The sequence below is a fragment of the Somniosus microcephalus genome, chromosome 27 (assembly GCF_052327205.1).
Source record: "Somniosus microcephalus isolate GS21.2 chromosome 27, FLI_Smic_1.0, whole genome shotgun sequence".
Taxonomy (NCBI): Eukaryota; Metazoa; Chordata; class Chondrichthyes; order Squaliformes; family Somniosidae; genus Somniosus; species Somniosus microcephalus.
Genome location: NC_141013.1, coordinates 13,673,843 through 13,694,640, shown reverse-complemented (window position 1 = coordinate 13,694,640; position 20,798 = coordinate 13,673,843). Strand labels below are relative to the sequence as shown.

At 40.5% G+C, this 20,798-nt stretch overlaps 1 protein-coding gene across 3 annotated transcripts in view; it reads right to left on the bottom strand.

Annotated features, from left to right (window-relative positions):
• Positions 1-84: 84 nt before the first annotated feature.
• Positions 85-20,798, bottom strand: part of LOC147099986 (monoacylglycerol lipase ABHD2-like) — a 126,703-nt gene continuing 105,989 nt past the window's right edge. For all 3 annotated transcript variants that reach the window (XM_085968545.1, XM_085968544.1, XM_085968546.1), the window contains exons 9-11: positions 19,091-19,160; positions 15,916-16,000; positions 85-10,903 (exon numbers count right to left, since the gene is read on the bottom strand). In XM_085968545.1, coding sequence (XP_085824671.1) covers positions 10,701-10,903; positions 15,916-16,000; positions 19,091-19,160 — 358 coding nt within the window. In that variant the 3' untranslated portion in view covers positions 85-10,700. The remainder of the gene's footprint in view (positions 10,904-15,915; positions 16,001-19,090; positions 19,161-20,798) is intronic.

The following is a 20,798-nucleotide window of genomic DNA, read 5'->3' as shown; positions in this document are numbered from 1 at the left end:
ACTGGATTAGAATGTGCAAGTCAAATACACAGCGTGGGTGAATGTACTAAACAAGGAGGAATGTTGAGACATACATACCAATCCTCAGATTTACAACCTTTATTTCAACAATTCAGAACTCAAACCCACAAATTCAGAAAAAACAGTTCTATAAAATTCTGCAACAATTTTAATGCAATAAAGAAAATAGCTACTTTAAAGTGTAACTATTTAAATACATTGCACAATTCCACATAAGTCAATAAGCAAATTGTTTTAAAAATCAACACGAAAAGAACAAAATTCCATCTCATACATGTAGGTAAACATTGTGATGTTCAGAACATTGCATTGCTAGTTGCTTCTTGCTGTAATTCCCTATTGATTTTGTGGTACTGAATAAAACTCAGAATCTCGCTGTGTTTGACTCTCCTGGAATAACAGATCAAACAGGCCACTGTCCCAGTGGGTTTTCAAAGGGTCTCCAATATCAGACACCAACCTTCCAAGATGAATACATACTCTTTGGCATGAGATGTACCAGTCTGATGGATGCAGCTAGGGCATCCAATTGTTGTAGTCAGGACCGTGACTGTGTTTTATTTTGGGTGATTTGGAGACATAATCATCTAGAATACCTGGTCTTTCAGCCCCCCACATGCATACAAACTTTGAATTAGGCACACCTGCATATTCAAATATAATCTTTACTCCTCCCCTCCGGACTGGTACTTTGGAGGCTCAGGCCCCTAGATTATGATCTCTTCGAGTATTATTCTAACACCTGTGTCCTCGTCCAAGATCCTGTTTACAGGCATGTTGTTCATTCAGGATTGATAATTGGCACTCTGGTATTGGTCATCTCTAGCTCTATTTCAAGTCTGTCCATTTACATACCCCATCTCGTGCACAGATTGTGCAGAATGTTGTGCAAGTGTCAAAGTGTGAGGCAAGTGAAATGGAGACCATCCATTTAAATCACATGAATCCAGCAAACATGACCTCTGCTCCTTCTATAAACAGGACTAAGAGCTACAGCAACAGCTACAAGATAAAGGAAAACGGGACAAAAAGGAGCTAGTTTCTCATTAAATTACACATTGAAACACAAAGGACTACAAATAAAAAGATTTATGCTGCCAGTTTGCAAAAGGCCATAATATTTTCATTAGCATTTCTCAACTTCATTAAGTGACTACCTTTCAGCATGAACAAACTATCTGTCTCCCAACTACAAAAGGCACAATTTCAAGCCCCAGGGCAGCTCAATCACTTGAATTTGCTTGTCTCATTTGGGTGGGTTTCATCCATAGTCAAATGCAAGGAGCATTACCTTGGAGTGACACAGGGAAGGTCAACGGACACTGCTTTTTTCTGTGCACATCTTTTATCTTTCATCTTTCTCCTCCAGTTTCTGGTCTCCGAGTCTTGCAACAAATATAGCAATGAGGCCTAAGCAGGCCACTCCCTCCCTTGCCTCCACCTATGCTGCTCTGAACCAGTTGCTGGAAATGGGCGATTACTCTCTCCCCTCCCTCTGAGGAACAGCACCTGGCTTTTGCTCAATGCTTCTACACAGCGATTTGCAAACCTGGGGTTAGAAAACGCACTCAAACCCTCATCCCACCGTTCCATCTCACTGCGCGTTTGCACCAGAGATCGTTAGTTCTGTCCCCACCCCATTTCTTGGCAGCCAATCACAGTGTGCCAAAATCTGGCAGTGGGAGATTGTGGCTCATGACTTGCATTCTCCTGACTGGAGATGCTTGGCGGTGAACAGGATGAAAATATGAATGAGGAACAAGAAAAATTATCTGGTTATTCTGTCCTACACTGCTGAATATTTCTAAATAGAAATTTTAAAGACATGACAAATAGATATACTCAAGCTTTATCCTAAAAAAGCTAAATGGTAAGGATGTGCAACAACAATGCTAAAATATAACTCATCAGGACACGATTAAAACGGTTAATTGTATTTTTCAGGTCAGGATCCTGGTAGAACTTCAGCACTAAATATAAAAAGGGGCAAGGCACAAAATCATCCATCCAGGCTCTCAGTTCACATTCAACCAGACGGAGGGAAAATCTCCTTTCATTGGAAGCTGTTGTTGATGGTAAAGGGGATTGAGAGAAACAAATCAAATCTGAACAGAAAATGGTCTACAGCTCTTACAATTTACAGTTAGAGAGAAGACTCTCGTTTCCAATTACAAAATAAAAACAGAAAATATTGGAAATGCACAACATGCTGGTCAGCATCTGAAAGAGAGACATGTTAAATATTTCAGGCGAGTACTGAACGGGTCCCCATCAGAAACCTTCTGTCTTTTCCCTAAATCCCACTAGTGTACATTACCACATTATTCAGAAAGCTCTATAGTGGAGCCTTATATGGCACAGACCAAGACAAGCCAAACAAAACGGTGCTTCTAACCATACTTGTAGAACGATAGCTAAATCGGTACTACAGCAGGAACCAACTGGGAGCTGGTAAATGTTTGCTTATTGTGGTTATTGTGGGGCACTGCCAGAAATGTCCTCTGATTTCAGAGATATTTTTTAAAGCTGTAGTGGTTTTCATTTTTCTAAATATTATGGTTAATGATTCCTTGGGTTCCCACCAATATTCCTTATTTTTATTGGATGTTATTGCAGATCGGAGCTGATCAAAATGTTTGTTAAGCAATGTTAAGGAACATGCAACACACAAAAAGGACTAAAGCTATACACCCACATTGAGAGGGGCAAAGGGAATTGCTTTTAAAAATAGCTAACTTAAGCAGGACCAGTCATACAGCTCTAATAAAATCTTTGTATTCTCACATTCTGAAGAAGTTCACATCAAAAACTGCTTTATTTGGAAATAAATGATGCGACTTAAATCAATGCACCAATCTACAATATACATATTTGGACCCCATCAATCAGAGATGAATATGGCAAGCTTTTTATTAAAAATATATACTGGACTAATGCAAATCTGAAGTTGCGTGCAGGTTGTACTTGTAAATCTTTCACAGTGCAAGTGAACAGTGTGTCACAAGGATGACAATGCACTCTGTTCACTGGTTTATGCAATTCTTCTCCCTCTATGGTGGCTTCCTAAACTACCAGGAGGCATTTCACCTCGCAGTCAAAAACGGTCAAAAAAACAAAGGTGCAAAGAAAAAAGGAAGACTTGCATTTATATAGCGCTTTTCACGGCCTCAGGACGTCCCAAAGTGCTTTACAACCAATGAAGTACTATTGAAGTGTTGTCACTGTTGTAATGTTGGAAACATGGCAGCCAATTTGCGCACAGCAAGCTCTCACAAACAGCAATGTGCTAATGACCAAAATAATCTGTTTTTGTATGTTGATTGAGGGATAAATTTTGGCCAGGACATCGGGGATAACTCCCCTGCTCTTCTTCGAAATAGCACCAGGGATTTATTACGTCCACCCGAGAGAGCAGACGGGGCCTCGGTTTAACATCTCCTCCAACAGTGCAGCATTCCCTCAGAACTGCACTGGAGTGTCAGCCTGGATTTTTGTGCTCAAGTCTCTGGAGTGGGACTTGAATCCACAACCTTCTGACTCAGAGGTGAGAGTGCTACCAGAGAGATTAGGGCATTGGGCAGAACTCACTGAGATGTTGACTGCCCTCTCAAGTGGGCATAAAAGATCCCATGGCATTATTGGAAGGGGCAGGTGGGGGGGGGGGGGGGGGGGGGAGAGAAAGAGTTCTCCTGTTTCTTGATCAATATTTATCCCTCAACGAACATTACTAAAAATAGATCAATCATTGCTGTGCGCAAATTGGCTGCTGTGCTTCTCTGTGTTACAACAGTTACTACACTTCAAAAGTACTTAATTGGCTGTGAAATACTTTGGGACGTCCTGAGATCATGAAAGGCACTATACAAATGCAAGTTCTTTCTTTCAAATGTTAGTGGGGAGTTCCATCAAGGAATCCCAAACTTTCAGTGCAAGTTACTTTATTAAAAAGTTCTATTCTGTGCTGTGATTCAGAAATAAAAAAGTTATACTGAAAGGCAATTTTTTTCACAAATAGAAAAAAAAAGGCAAACTGGAATCAACAAAAGTAAAGTTATTCAACATATGCTTACTACCTGAACAGAACATCTCGGTGCATCTTCTGGACGTGCCTTCCATACACTGAACACAATAAGAGTTGCAAGAAATAGAATATGGTTCAACAACATTTCAAGCAAACTTAACATGAAGATTGTGCAAGAGTGCAGAAAAATTATATTTGTGCGATTTATCCGTCATTAAGTCTACAATTATAACATTTTAAAAGTGCATGGGAGGGAGGGAGGAAAGGAGCAAGAGGAAAAAAGGCTTAAGTAGTCCATGTTAATGTATAAATTTATACTCTATTCAACAAGTAGATACATTGCTAGGAATTTGTGGTGTAGAAATACTGTGCATTAATATAATTTGTCACCATATCTCAAACAGCTCAAAGTGCTTCACCTACAATTAATTATTTTTGAAGCACAATAATCATTGCACAGAAAATGTTGTATGCTGGCGCTACCCCTAGAAGCAAGGTGATAGACAACAAATGAACATGGGCAGGGTGTTCTATTGAGCTTATGAAAAGACAGAACTTGTTCATGCACTGATCACAAAGTAGAACAAGTAGGAGATAAAATGCAGAATCTTGTTAAAGTCATGCCTTTTCACAATGCTGTGCTAGTGCAAGACATTGCCGATATTTGCCCTACTCGCCACAACTTCCCATTTTTATCAAAAATAAGTGCAGTCATACGTTCATATGGAGTATTAAGTACTACTGAATATTGCAAGTTAATCTGTATTACTCTGGGATCTTCACACTGTTCAACAAGAATGTGTTGCTGGATCGAAATAGCCACAGTGAATAATTAACATAACATTTTCTGATATGGTTTCAACAGAAATTGCAATTGCCTAAATAGAAATTGGAACACACTACATTTAACTAAATACAAGTGCACATCACCTAATAAACTGTGCTCCATCATCAAAATGCAGCATGAATTTTGTTGGCGTGTGGGTCTGCAAAAGGGGAGACTCCGAGCCGTGAGGATATGAACGACATTAAATGTTCTCGTGGCATTACAAACCATTACAGGATTTAGAATATATTTGGGGTTTCTGACTTTTGGTTACAACTGATGAAGTCTGATACACAGCCATCTAAAAATATTTGCCCTCGTTTATTCCGGTAACATAAGTAGAAGCCCAAAGAAATAAAGGAGGACAAAAATGGAGAATTAATTGGACATTCTCTTCAGCTGGATTCGCACAATATCTTGGCAGCACTGTGCCTGGAGTCAGATTTCAAATTTCAACCAACTCCGGGCTACACCATCGTATTGGTAACTAGAACAGCAGTGGGAGAGAAAACCTCACTGCAAATTCTAAATATACTTGCAATTGTGTCAGTTGGTGTATTTGCAGGTACTGGTTTCCTCTGCTGATTAGCTTTAGCTCTCACCAGCTGGAGAGTGGAACAAAAACACCAACAAAAAAATAATATATATTTTAAATTAAAGAGTGAAGTCTTCTGATCAAGGCTAAGGAGTTAACAAAGGTGCTTTGTACCATTAAACTTCATTAGAAACTAGGTGGAGTACATTTATAGATTTAGAACACTGGCGCATTTTGAAGCCACTTTTATACTATGTGCTAGTGCTGCCAACTCCCAACATGCAGGTCCTCTACGGCCAGAAGTGTTAGCACACTATAAAAGCAGTTTTAAACACACCTTATGTGAATAATGTCTTTAGTTTTACTGAGGTTTCACTCCTAAACTAGGCTTCCTACCAATATGAACAGACCAGAAAGGAAGCTGAGTTCTAAATATTAATGAGAAAAATGACCAGTCACTGATAACTTAAGAACTGATAACTTAAGAACTGATAGCTCAAAGCAAACCTCCAGAGTCTTTGCTGCAAAACCTTTACTAGACAGGCACATATATTCAATCAAAACCATTGCACCACAGGAATTGTACCTACACAGGAAAATATACAGATGCACTGCTGTGTTGAAAATTGGATTATTTGGTGTAAGCGGGAGCACACTTTATGCTAAAATGCTTGTAATTCCAGATGCAACACAATGCTGAAAAGCCCAAGCCAACGAGGATACTGCAATTCTAAAGAAAGTTCTTTTAATAAAATTATGTTTTAAATAATTAGCTTCCAGCACAAATGTTGAAAATGACAAACTACTTTGCCAATCATGGAAATAGCAATGCTATCCACTGAAAAACCCCTCGCCAAAAAACAATTACATTAAAACAAAATTATCAACAGCACCTTGCAGTGTATTTCCATGATCCATTGCAACTTATTCTCCAACATGTACTGAAAATGAGAAAAGTCCCATTGCATGAAAACTTCTTAAAGTGTGATTCATATCAGAACTTTAAAAAAAAAAATCTAACATCTAACTTTTAACCTGAGTAACAGAGACTAAAGCTTCGCTCTGAACGAATTATTCAACAACAAAACATATATAACTGGGGAAATATGGCATCTGTTTCACGGATAAGTTATCTGTGTGCTTCTTACTGAGTGAAACAAACACATCTAATTGCCTAAATATCATCGAAAAATCTCGCCTTGCGAGGCCACCCTTCAACCAGTCAAGTTACTACTGACTTATGCAGTCATTACATTTGCTAACCTTACTACTTAATCACTGTACCTACTAATCCTAAAGTACGTTACATTCACCAACACAGTCTCAACGCTCAATTCCCTCGTGCTATTTAATGCATTGCAGTGTTTAATAGATCTGCAACTAAACAGAGTACAGGAAAATGTAGTTGTGGTACCACTTTCATTGTTTAATTAAACAGCAAATTAAACCCCCTTTCTTATTGCTTTGCAGTGAGCTTTGGAAGATAGATCTTGCATAGGTAAGCTACTCAAAAGCAAACTAAACTTTGTATGCAATATTACCTAGCGTAAACCCTTGAGTACCACACATACTGGTTAAGTATCCTTGGAGTGCCAACATAAACCATAAGTGACGCTGCAAGTTGTAGTAACAGACTTGAAAACACACCATATGAGTGTACTGGAAGTCACATTTGCATGGATTCATTTCAAATTTCAAACATCCCAATAGACACCACTAAAACCTCAGATCTAGCCCATCATACCCACCTCTACTGCACGTCATGTAATTCTTATTCAGACGCAGGTTCAATTCAAGGATGAAACAGCTAATTATAAGATAATGGAGGTATGTTTTCTTTGGTCTTCACTTAATATAAATGGTAGAGTCGATGGAACAAGTACAAATGAGAAGAAGCACCCAAAAAAATTAACAAAGTATGAGAACAACAAAAACATATCAGCGGACCATTAGGACTCAAGGATGCCTTAACAGAATCCAGGGAATGAGGAGTTTGACTACAGTAGCTTAAAGCTACTACTTCCCCCCATTTAAATGGGAACATCATGCAAACTGGTAAGTAGTTTAAAAATGTTGAGAATTGTAATTATCCGCACACCCAGTTATATTTTCAAGCAGGTAAACTCAGGTTTTAAACACTTTTCAAACATCACCCAGATACAGACACTTAGACATGATGGAACAGAGTTCTGTCAGTAACAGGCTGTCTGGATGTCACTTTGTACACTACCGACACTGAACAGTATTTGAGGCATTAGTTACCTGATCAGAAGCAATGTTTCCTATGGTATTACAGGAAACTTTGGTTTATCCAGAGGTTGTATGTCCGGAAACCTCGATCTACCGGCAGAAATCAGGAGCCGTTTTGTTAGGTTTTTTTTCTTCTCGTGGCTTTGTTTTCAACAGTCGGGCTCTGGAAAGTCTCTCTGAAGCTGTTGCTAAGCTACAGAGACGCTTCCAAGGTACGGGCCGACTGTTTACAAGCTGTTGCTAAGCAACAGTGTTTGTTGTCAGATACGGAGATGAAAACCTCCGTATGCTTCAACATTAACTTTGTATGTCCGGCAGTTTTGATAGATCGGCAACAGCTCGGTCTCGTCGGTGCCGGATATAACAAAGTTTCCTGTAGTACTTTTAGCTACACTGCTAAAAATGCTTCACTGACTAAGTATCGGCAACGCTTCCCCCATCCCCGAGCACGGCAATGACATTAACTTTTACGTCTATAAACAGATGTTTGCACTGTATCTTATAATCTTATATGGCTAACCTGACAGCCTTGAAAACCAGGGGCGGCGAATCATAATCAGCTCTCAAATCTTAAAACACCAAAGTTCAAATGAATGAGTTTCCTTCTCAAGTTGGAAGCAGTGGACACAGTGCAGCATTGTACACATTTTGGACTTAGTCAATGAGACCCTGTGCCACAAAAAGACTGCTGCTGACATAGTGATGGTGACTAAATACAAATGTACTTACTAGTCTTCAGTTTACTAACCTACTGACATGAACAAGCTGTGGTTCATTCCACATGACGGATAAACATTACTGGATGCAGCATAAATTGAACAGAAGTTGGATATTTTTGCTTTTATAATGGTTAAATGCACCCGAATTGCGAGACCATTACAATAATTGCTAGAATTTCTAAAACAGCTTTACCAATGAGTCATCAAAAAAATTAAATTCAATTTGATTTCAATCTTTCACAGTATACATGTCAAGTAATCAAAATTGAACAGTGGGACTATGGCCTCCGTACTGCAAAGTTAACTGGTACTGAGTCAGGGGAAAACACATCTACAGTAGTTAGTCTTACTTTTGGGAAACACAAACACGTACTTAATCCAGAGGAATATGATTGCTTGGTTCAACCGGCCAAGAGGAGCGTTGAGAGTATAAAATCAGTTTGTTTAAAACAAAAATGGAATGTGGTTTATCTAGTGCTTATGTACATCATTCAAAAGGTAGAATGATTTGTGGTGACATCAGCTTTTTAAAATACATTGGTTTAATGCTTTTACAATATATTTTCTGCAGAGTGCTATCAGTCCAGATAGCAGGAGCTTTAACTCCAGAAGCTCATAAGAGCCAAGTTGACTCGCTGACCAATGTCATAAGTCTAGGAATCATTGGAACCCCCAAATCATCATAACTGGATTTTCAATTTTGGTTAACAGGCTGTAAACGTTACACTGCTGCCCCTGGAAATAGACAATGTAGGACAGATCTGTTTGGGGATGGAAAGGGATGACACATCAGTTGATTAACATTACACAATATTTGTTTCCCAATTTTCTCCTCTCCTGATGGTGCTAACTCACAATTCCACAGGCAGCAACTACCTTCTAGTATCTCATCCATCTCCATTCCCAGATAGTGGGCGTTGGTAGGCTATTCAACTGAAGAGACCATTGGAAAGTGATCAGAGAGAGGAAGGCAATGAGTTTTCCACTTCTTATCCCAGGAATGCAGAGCCCAATTGGAGCATTTGCTGTTGCTTCTCTGGCTGAAATCAGCTAACTCAGCATGGATTAGGAATCAACCTGGGAAAAACACAGTTTTATAGTACTGACAACACATAAGCTTTAAGGACTGATCATGAGTCAGCAATGCATTAACGAAAGCCTTTGCAACTTATTCCATTTCTCCTATCTTTGCTTTGAAAATAATTAGGGACGTGCTTGCGCAAAGTATTGACCAGGCAACAGAACAGATCAATCAGAACAAGAGGATTTAGGACCAACTTCATACACCAAGTCCTCCAGTGGAATGATCAAGATAGACAATCTCTATATAGGCCAACATTTATAAACAGACGGTACAAAACTTATTTTTAAATGGCTTTACAATATATGAAGATCTAGTCCACATTCTTGCCCACGAGTCAGTTGTAGCAACATCCGTACCACTGCATTTCAAAATTTTACAAAAAAAGTAGAAATTTGTGGGTTTTAATGGAAAATTGCTTGTGGTTTTTTTTCAAAGCCGTATCTATAGGACTTTGTGTGTTGTTTAAAAAGCTAAAATAGTGCTGATCAAACACTGCGGTAATAAGTGCCATGTAAATGCAAACACTTGAGTTTGAGAGAGACTCATTCCAGAGGCAAACCACAGCTGCAGGCCATACAGTTCAACAGTGAATCTGGAGTACCTGTCATGGAGGGCCAAACAGAAGTAATAAATTCGTTTTGCAAGAGTTTCCCCGAGTGAGAATTCTACATTTTGTTTTTCTAAAAAGACAAAAACTAGTGGAAGTCTTCATTTTGCAAATTTATTCTTTAACTCAAAACACGTTGCTGCACTTAATCTGATCAAATGACCAAAACCAAAACTGGATCTCTTGGTAGGGCAGAAAAATAAATGCCTTTTTTCCATAAATTAAAAAATATATAAGAGAAGGCACAATTTTTAACAAATGAGCTCCTGCAAAACACACTTTTAACTTCTGGATACCCTAAATGTTGGCTCATTTGCTCCAAACCTACTGACACCAGATGTACCTGTGGTGACAGTAACTCTTGTCCCATGTTCTGATCACTATAAGACTATGTTGTGCAAACGCAGTGAGTCACCATTTTGTGTGCGCTCCAAGTTGCTTTGCGTGGAGAAAGGCATAGAAAGGGCCTTGCAATCATACTTAAAACAGTTGTGATAGAAGAGTATAATTCTGCCGGTTGAACTACATTACTAGCAGGGAGTAGTTTTAAGGTAGTTAAACCCAGGCCAGGAATGTAACGATGATAAACGGCTGAATGATTGAAGAGAAAGTTTGGCAAATCAGGTTTCTGCAATGGTTACTCGCTCTGGTCCGAGCAGCTCTGGTCTCCGGCTGCTGTACACTGGGGCTTGTTTTTCTCCCAGTGACAGATGGCGTTTGTGTATTCTAGAATAAGCTTATCCATCCAAGTTAAAGGTTTTGGGAAAAGCACTGCTCCTTCAAAGAATCCAAGGTGACCACCATGCAGAGTTAACACAAACATGACGTTTTCTTTTTTCTCTGACAAGGAACGAGAGAGAGAACGAAGTTAGAAATCATCAGTTATTCACAGAGAACATTATACAAAAGTAAACGCCATCAAACTTGTTCCAAACATTTGCAAAAACCTCGACCCTTTGTCTGCATGATTGTATGTAAAGGATTAACTTGGTTTCTAATTCCAAAAGCAACTTTAACTTGCTCTCGTCTTAGTTTCATATTGGCTGTATAGCTTCGTTGATGGCTCAGTTAGTAAGTGCACCGCTTAGTGAAGTACCGAGCCCCACAGGCCACAGAGAGTCCAGGTTCCAACCCCATTCTGCATTGAATTAGTTGGTCTCGGCCTAAGGAATGACAAAGTTGCTACAACTGGCCTCAGTGGCCATCTGCTGGGGGGGGGGGGGGGGGGGAGAAAGAAATCAGCCAGAGTTCTTGGTCACTATCCAGTGATCCCTGCTGGAAAGTTCACGTATGGATAATAGGAAAGGACAAGATCAGGCCTAGTTGTGATGCCCGCACCCAAACAGTCAACCAGTGGCTGCAGTCCTATTTGATTAAATCTCCACTTACACTAATTAAACAAAGCACATGCTGTGCACAGTTTATCAAGTACCACCTATTTAAATAATGCATCAGATACATCTGAACCTCTGTGATATCCTGCAAAATTAACCATAAAACATTTCTATTTAACCAAAAGTTGTTCTAGCTCATGAATACATCCACTTTAGAGGATAAGGATAAAGGGCAACAGTGTCAGTAAGTGCAGTGTATTTGTTCAGGAGATGGCGCCGAAGCCAAATGTTTACCCAGCAGCACCTGCTGTCCAGCTCATTAACTGCAGCATGGCTTCATAGTCAATCGGCACACTGTGAGTGCAAGGTAACCAAACAAACATCAGAGGGCTTCAGAACTCTCCACTGCTGAATGGCTTTTTCACTAAGCAAGCCATGTTTTCTTGTACATAACAGGAAATCAACTGCTCGACTGATGCAGCTAAGAAGCTTCAATGCTTTTTACGGTACTTCTGCTCCAAAGGGAGGTTTATATTTACATCAAGCAAAATTAAATGAGATGAAAGATCTAACCAATGGAGAAAAAATATTTTCCACTAACTTTCAACAAGGATGAAAATACATGTTTGTGCTACACATGCCAGTGTTTTTATCCATCAGTATACTGTAGGCAAAATAAACTCAACCTTGTGAAATCATAAAAAGATTTGACCCATGTTTTTGAGCAGTTTTGTTTTACTGCTCTATAATAATTGATATAAAAAAAATGGTGATTAGGATAAATATTTTACATGTTACAATAATCTTAGAATCCCAGAGATTGCCACATAAATACAATGGGGAGAAAATAAAATCAACTAAAACAGGCTGTGGTTGCACTGTAGCTGCCAATCTCAGATCAATCTCCTAGCTAGCAACAACTTTTCATATTGCCTAACTGCTGTCCCATTACCATCTCCTTTTGCCTTACACCATCATTCCTTATATCTTTTAATCTCTTCTGCCTTCCACCCTATCACAGACCTTCCCTTTTGTACTTTCCTCCCCTCCCCCCTTTCCCGGCCCTACACTTGCTTAAAATCTGTTACATCTCTAACTTTTTCCAGTTCTGACAAAGGGTCATCGACCTGAAATGTTAACTCTGTTTCTCTCTCCACAGATGCTGCCTAACTTGCTGAGTATTTCCAGCATTTTCTGCTTTTATTTCAGATTTCCAGCATCTGCAGTATTTTTTATTTTGTATTTTGTTTAAACAAATCTATGCTGACTCTCTTTGATCAGTTGATACTTGTCCAAGTGGTCAGTCACTCTGTTTCAGAGGACAGATTCCAGTAACAGCTTCACAACTCATGTTAAACTGACAGGTTTGTAGTTACCCCTGTACTTGGTTTGTCTCTTCCTCCCTTCTTAAACAATGGAGTGACATTTGCAATTTTCCAATCCAAAAGGCACAATTTCTGAATCCAGAGAGCTTTGGAAAATTAGGATTAATGCAACTGCAAGTTTTTCACCTATTTATTTTAATACCCTTGGGTGGAATCCTTCGCTTTCCCTCTTCCCTCCCAACCCCCATCTCAAACAACCTGGAGTAGAAAGCTTTAATGGTACAAGTATAATTGCACAGGTTTCACGTCCATGCAAAAATCAACAGTAGAACGCCAGAGCCAGGTCCTGATCTCATTCCCGAAAGCAGCTGAGACCTCCAAAGTAAGACCGTTTCTGATCATTCAACTAAGCGCATCTCCAATTTAATAATCTTAAACGGAGTTTTCTATTCTAGTGCTTTGCGAAAATGGATGCTCCCATCTGTACTCTCAAATGATTTAAAATTGATTGGACACAAGCCGAGCTCTCTGCTGGTTGGTGAAGTGCGATTCGCAGCAGTGTAACTCGGGTGCTGTCGGCTACAAATTGCACTGTGCAGCTCTCAGTCTCAGACTTGGAGTACACCATAACCACAGTGCAAGAGGTACTCAACCAACGACTAAGAATTGAATGAATTCATCCCATCTGTGCAAAGAGGAAGATTTCAGGGCTGCCAAGCTTCACCGGTACTCGAGTACACACTAATCCATTTTGCTGCAGCCCAGAACTGTTCGAGTTTAGCAGTATACACCATGCTGATCTTATGGTTCAATTTGTGACAGTTGTGCAAGAGACTTTCCCATAAACTACTTCTTGTATCAAACAAGGTTTTAAAACCTAAAAACACATGCGTTTTATTGAATACATTCCTCCTGCTAGTGTTTTGTACTGCAATTCGTGCTCCAGATGAACTCATCCATCGTCCTGCTATGGTCTCCCAATTAACCCTAGTCACAACTGGGTTTACCGAGAGCCACTGACTAACATTACATTTTGGTTGCTGAAAGTTATGTTTGATGTCTGATTTATGGGACATTAGCAAAACTATTGTGTTCAATTTTCTGCTGTGTTGCATCTGTTTCAGGCATATTTCATTGGCAGAATTCAACACAGATGTGAAACATAATCGACTGCTGGGTGTTAAAAAGTGGAACAGGGTAACTCGAACACAGGTCATGCCATTCTGGAGCCATCTTCATTTTTATCAAGTAAAAGCTTTGAGTGATGGAAAGGTTACAGGGACAGCTGGTTTCAAGATTATGTAATTGTGGAGTTATGTCAAGTGAGAGTATTGCTCGTGCTGATTCAAAAACTGCTTTGATATTGCACTAGCGCAACATGCTCCCAGTGCGTGGGTCTTGCACAACTGGTAGCAACACGGATATAAACTTGACAGATTCCGGGTGCTAGGCCCGTGAACTTGGGGTCAGCAGCATTCGAAAAATAGAAAAGCAACTATAGTCTAACTCAATTATTCAAAAACTGCAAAGGATGTTGTGTATTTGGAAAGTAAATTTCTCAACACTAGAAAAATATTTAATCTATCGGCATTTAAATCCTAAAGGTGGCAACATCAAAATCACTGATTTCCCAGTCTTCTGATTTTCTAGACTGCAGACTTTACCCATTCTCCCAAGTTTCTCAAAAATAGTCCCGCCTACCCCAACCCCAAATATTTTTTACACTGTGTTCAAATATTAGGAGTTCAATTATGCATTGGATACAGATAATTGGCACTACTACTGAACTGCAAGCATTTGTACAATGCAACCAACAGAAGGCGCTCCCAAGCCACTACAGCAGGAAAATAAACAAATTTAAGTTTCCAAGCTAACCTTTTAAAGGATTGTGCTATCTTTGTATGGAGCCATAATAAATGTATAAATTACATTGGTTCAGAAAATACAGCGCCAAATACTGTGTTGGATCTCTACATTTCTATATTAGTCTCAAATTATTTTACTGTCGCTATATGTACAGAATTTGAAAGCAATGAAGACATTTCTGTATTTCACTCTACCCCCAAAATACATGACACTGCAATGAATGGTGTGCACTCCTTATCCCCCATTCTCCTCTCATGTGGTCCCCTGGGCTACCCATGCACCTCTAATCTAGAGGGTGCAGTGCACAGCCTAATAAGTCTTGTAATAAGCGAACCTTTGTGGACCCCTCACTTCATTCTCTCTCTCAGGAAGGGGTTGTGGAGGTGGAGAAAGATACCTGGCCTTATCCATGCCCAGGGAAGCTGACATTACACACTCCAGTGGAGCGGGAGCTTGAACTCTCAGCCCTCTGTTCCATGGCATCAGCCCTCCATGCTTACCATCAACTATTGCTTTTTCATAATCTCCAAAATGTGGCTGGATTTTAAAATGATAAGTTGAATCTGAGCTAGACAGCGCTAAAACATTCGGCATTCATTCAGGGTTAAACAGCGTGATGTAAATTGGTTGAATCCGGAGCACAAGCTGGATGCAGAATATAGCTACATCATTGCAATCACCTCAATTGAACTAATTCCAGAATCAATTCATAGCAAGTTTTCAGTTTTGTAACTCGAATATTCTTCATCCTCTCCCACAGGGGTATAGTTCCATAGGCAAAAAAGGCCCTCCAGTACCTCATTCCAGTGGCAATGTGTGCATGCACCTAGATAATGAGTGAGGGGCATCATGTACCCATGCCTAGTCCTTGTCCTCAGTCGACATTGACAAATTTAATATTTTCCAGCAATTGTCACCGGAGCGCAATCAGGAGCAGGAACCCAAGCTGAATTTTTCCCTCCCTAGCAGAGGAACATTGAGGCCAGTTGTAGGACCTTAATATTTGCCCTAGCTGAGAGTAACTAACTCAGCAGAGACGGAAGACTGAACCTGCATTCTTCGGGTCAGTGGGCAGCACTCCCAAGATGAAGATATTTATCAGAGAAAAGAAGAAAAAATTAGACAATGAAACAACCTGGCTGAGACCAGGGATTGAATGAACCTGGGGTGAATTTTTGAATTCACATCAACTATCAAGAATTTCTAGCTTGTAAGGTAGGAAATATTTACATAAAAACAATGGTCTAGTTCGGAGTATTAAAGATAGACAGGGATTTTGCTTTTTTAAAAATTTCTAACATCCAAAAGGCATAATCATTAAACTCACCTGCAAGTGAACGAGGGATGGTCAGCAAGCTTTCATGCACTAGGGGGTCATCCGAAGCATTCACTAGTAGAAGAGGAATCTGGATCTGTATCAGCAGGTAAAAACAGTCATTACATGACAAACAGATGCCATCTACTGATGGGAATAGTAAAGACGAGCCTTTTAAATAATTTCATCTGCTTATCTGCAGTCACTAAGTTTTTGTACCTGTTTTGACTAGTTTCTCCCCCCCCACCCCCCACCACCAAGTATTCTTGCTATACAATTGTTGGCACTGGGATTTCAGTAAAACTTAATGGCAGCGATTTGAATGTTTTATGGAATGCACTGTAAATTGATCTTCCCTTCCGCCCTCCACATCCCAAAAAAACTGGAATTTCAATAAAGCAGAATGGTGGATGTATGAAAAATATTTGTACACTGCCCCCTTTAACTGTAGAAAATACCCAGTACAGGAAACTTTCGATTAACCGGCCCCTAAATAACCGGAAATGTCGGTTAACTGGCAAAATTCAGGAGTCGGTTCAGGTAACTTTTATTACCTTTTTTTTTACTCCATTTGTTGCTGTGCAAGGGTGTGGCTGCAGCTGTTACTAAGCTACAGAGACGCTTGCAACTTGTGCCGATTGTTTTGAAGCTGTTGGGTTTGTTGCTTTATTCGGAGCTCTGAGCTCCGTATCTTTTCCTATTGCGTTCGGTTATCCGGAATTTTTGATGTACCGGCACCACGTCGGTCCCGTCCGTGCCGGATACCAGAAAGTTTCCTGTATAGTTATTTTTCAGACACATTTAGGTTGTCTGGAGAGACTATTTTGCACAAGGTACCAGAGGTTACAGGACTGCTACTGATGGGAACAATTTGAGAGAATGAAAGTGAACATAAGAATTAGGAGCAGGAATAGGTCATACGGCCCCTCGCGCCTGCTCCGCCATTCAATGTCATGGCTGATCTTCAACCTCAACTACACTTTCCTGCCCAATCTCCATATCCCTTGATTCCCTTAGAGTCCAAAAATAAACCTCTCTCAGCCCTGAATATACTCAACGATTCAGCATCCACAGCCCTTTGGGGTAGAGAATGCCAAAGATTGGTTTGTGCACTTTTTCCTACTGTTTATTGGTACCAATATGTTAAATAGCCCTAGCAACAACAATGTACAGGAAACTTTCAATTAACCGGTCCCTAAATAACCGGAACGCTCTATCCACCGGCAAAATTCAGGAGTCGGTTCCGTTAACTTTTATTACCTTTTTAAACTCCATTTGTTGCTGTGCAAGGGTGTAGCTGAAGCTGTTGCTAAGCTACAGAGACGCTTGCAACTTGTGCCGATTGTTTTGAAGCTGTGGGGTTTGTTGCTTTATACGGTTACTATAGCGTTCGGTTATCCGGAATTGTTGATGAACCGGCACCAGGTTGGTCCCGTCCGTGCCGGATACCAGAAAGTTTCCTGTACAGTGTTTGAGGACCAGCACAAAAGCATGTTGTAACTGGAGGCATTTTATAACCAGTGATTACTCGGAAAGATCAGTTATTCAAGAGTGTTCATATTCACCATGAAGTCCAGATGTTTAAAATGCAGCTACTGAAATCAACAGTAGCATTTAGAAATAAGAATATGCAAGTGGACGTGAGTCTAGATTCGGATCAGCCATGATCCTATTGAATGGCGGAGCAGGCCCGAGGGGCCGTATGGCCTACTCCTGCTTCTTATGTTCTTATGTTCGGAATGGTCATGGCCCAGTGGGTAGCGGAGTGGGCCCAGGGGCCATGTAGCCTGGTTCTGCTCCTATTTCTTGTGTTCTAATTCTGTGTTAGATTTCAGGAGATGGTTCTATTCCTGTTCCTGGCTGGGGTGGAGATCGCCTTTTACAGAAGGTAAGTACTGTAGAAAATACAGGGACAGAGTGATCTCCTGGACGAGTTTCGATCGCCTAGATGGGTCGGAGAGGAATTTCCCAGATTTTTCCCCCCAAATTGGCCATTGGGTTTGTTTATCTGGTTTCTCGCCTCTCCCGGGAGATCACATGGGTTCAGGTGATATGGAGAGTGATAGTAGATTTGAGGTCAGGATCAGATCAGCCATGATCTTATTGAATGGTGGAGCAGGCTCGAGGGGCCGATTGGCCTACTCCTGCTCCTATTTCTTATGTTCTTATTCACAGATGCACGAGCTTTTGGTACCAACAAAATCTACATTTTAGAAGCCAAGCAATACACCGTGTGGATTAACCTGTATTTTTTTTTTTTTTAGAAGCAAGACAAAAGAATTGGGAAGTGGGGAAAATCAAATGCTCTGTCCTCCTGCAGCAGCAGTAACAATTCTCACTGGACACCCCACAGCACTGATGACTCCATCCTCCTGGACACTAAATAGAAATCCCAAGTGCAAAAATGTGCTCGAGAGCCAGATTTGCTTGCATCACAATATCAAGCTAGGGAAGGCCGATGATACTGGGGAATTTAATGACCTTTCTTGCCACGTGACCCACAATATAGAGTGGACTTCCATTACAGCCCAGAACAACAGGCATTTGAATGGGGGGAGGGGAAGGGGAAGAGGAAGAGGCAGGCTAGTAAACTGAAAGCATCTGTACATGTATAATATAACATTTGATTGTAACATAATCTCTGGGTTCTAATTAAGCTTTGTTGTCATGGTGATGGTTTAGGACAATATCAAAATCCTTTGATTGCATTAGTTTGCATTGGAATACAATATGGCTCAATAGCTATTTTATATTTACCTACAAAACAAATGGTGACTTTATCTTTGTCCATTGTGTAAGAATGCATGGCCTTTGTAAGTACTGCCTTTAAGCTTTCAGGCCTCAAGGACACTAAACTGCCACTGATGTGGATCCTCCTGGAATTCACATTCCAAGCCGAGTGATAGCTCACTACGTAGACAAACTGAATGCAGTGCTTGGTCTTTGAACCCATGCAAGGCCATTTCCATCACGGAGTATTAATGGGAAGGGATAGGGGGGCTTCTGCAGCCGGGCATTCCAGGAACGTCAATTTGACCACATGCAATGTTTCATCCTTTGCAGTGATATCTGCTTTATATGGCTGCCATGATGTTTTTTTTGAAGCTGGATAAAGTTAATACAAATCACATTGCAGTGAGATGCAAAGAACTGGATTACAATTTGAACCAGAATCAGGATCACTTACATTGTGAAGATAGTGCATACAGCTTTCTTGCTCATAATATTCTTTCAGTGTGTCATACCCATGGAACTTTCTGAAATAAATAGACATTACTATAGATCCAAAACATATTAGAGATAGGCTCATTGGATGAAAAGAACAAACAGTGAAGTGATACACTCACTTTACAGTCAAAATATAGATAAAAGTAGAACAGTTACATTTGAATTATGCAATATAAAAAACTGAATTGCTGGAACCTCTCAAATCAACATGACCACAATCCATTATTTTCTAGAACAAAGGTGGTTAAGGGGCAAGCTAATAGAAGTGTTAAAATTATGAAAGCGTCAGAGTTAATTGTTAAAGATTATTTTCACTAACGAATAAATCCATAATATGGGGATATAAATTTAGGATCAGTACAGGCAGCACAAAAGAGAGAGGTTAGAAAGAAGATTTTTCAGTAACAACTTGCATTTATATAGCGTCTTTAATGTAGTAAAACATCCCAAGGCGCTGCACAGGAGGGTATGAAACAACATTTGAGACTGAGCCACACAAGGAGAAATTAGGGCAGGTGACCAAAAACTTGGTCAAAGAGGTAGGCTTAAAGAAGGAGAGGGGGGGGGAGGAAAGAGAAATTTAGGGTGGGCATTCTGGAGCTTAGGGACTAAGCAGCTGAAAGCACGGCCACTAATGGTGGAGAGATTAAAAATCGGGGATGCGCAAGAGGCCAGAATTGGAGGACCGCAGAGATCTTCGATGGTTGTATGGCTGGAGGAGGCCTGAGATAGGGAAATGCAAGGCCATGGAGGGATTTGAAAACAAGGATGAGAATTTTTAAATTGAGGCATTGCCGGACTGGGAGCCAATGTAGGTCAGCAAGCAGAGGGGTGATAGGTGAACGGGACTTTGTGCGAGTTAGGATATGGGCAGCAGAGATTTGGATGAGCCCAAGTTTATGGAGGGTGGAAGATGGGTGACTGGGCAGAAAAGGGTTGGAATAGTCAAGTCTAGAGGTAACAATGGATGAGGTATTCAGCAGCAAATGAGCTGGGACGGGGCAGAGTCGGGCGATGTTATGGAGCTAGAAGTAGGCGGTCTTGGTAATGGCGAGATCTCTCATCTTGGGGTCAAATATGACATCAAGGTGTGCGAACGGTTTGGTTCAGCCTCAGACAGATGCCAGGGAGAGGGATGCAGACTGTGGCTAGGGAATGGCAGGGACCGAAGACAATAGCTTTGGTCTTCCCAATATTTAGTTGGTGGAAATTTCTGCTCATCCAGTACTGGACGTTGGACAAACAGTGTGACAAATTAGAGACAGTGGAGGGGTTGAGAGGGGTGGTGGTAAGGTCAAGCTGGATGTCGTCAGTATACATGTGGAACCTGAAGACATGTTTTCGGATGATGTGGCCGAGGGGTAGCATGTAGATGAGAAATAGGAGGGGGCAGTGGAGCTTGTGCAGTTCAAAAATGTTGATGTTTGCGCATTTTTCTATACACATTGCACTTCGCACCTTACCCGTCAGCAGAACAGTTATTTTAAATAGTTTTCTGTTGGTATAATGGAAATATTTTCATGACTTGTGTACTATTTCTTAAAATCCATTCCTGGACATGTGATAAAGGTACACATGGCTCCCGGCCCCCCAACATTTAAAATTCTCATTCTTGTGTTTAAATCTCTCCATAGCTGCACCCGTCCCAATCTCTGTAACCTTCTCCA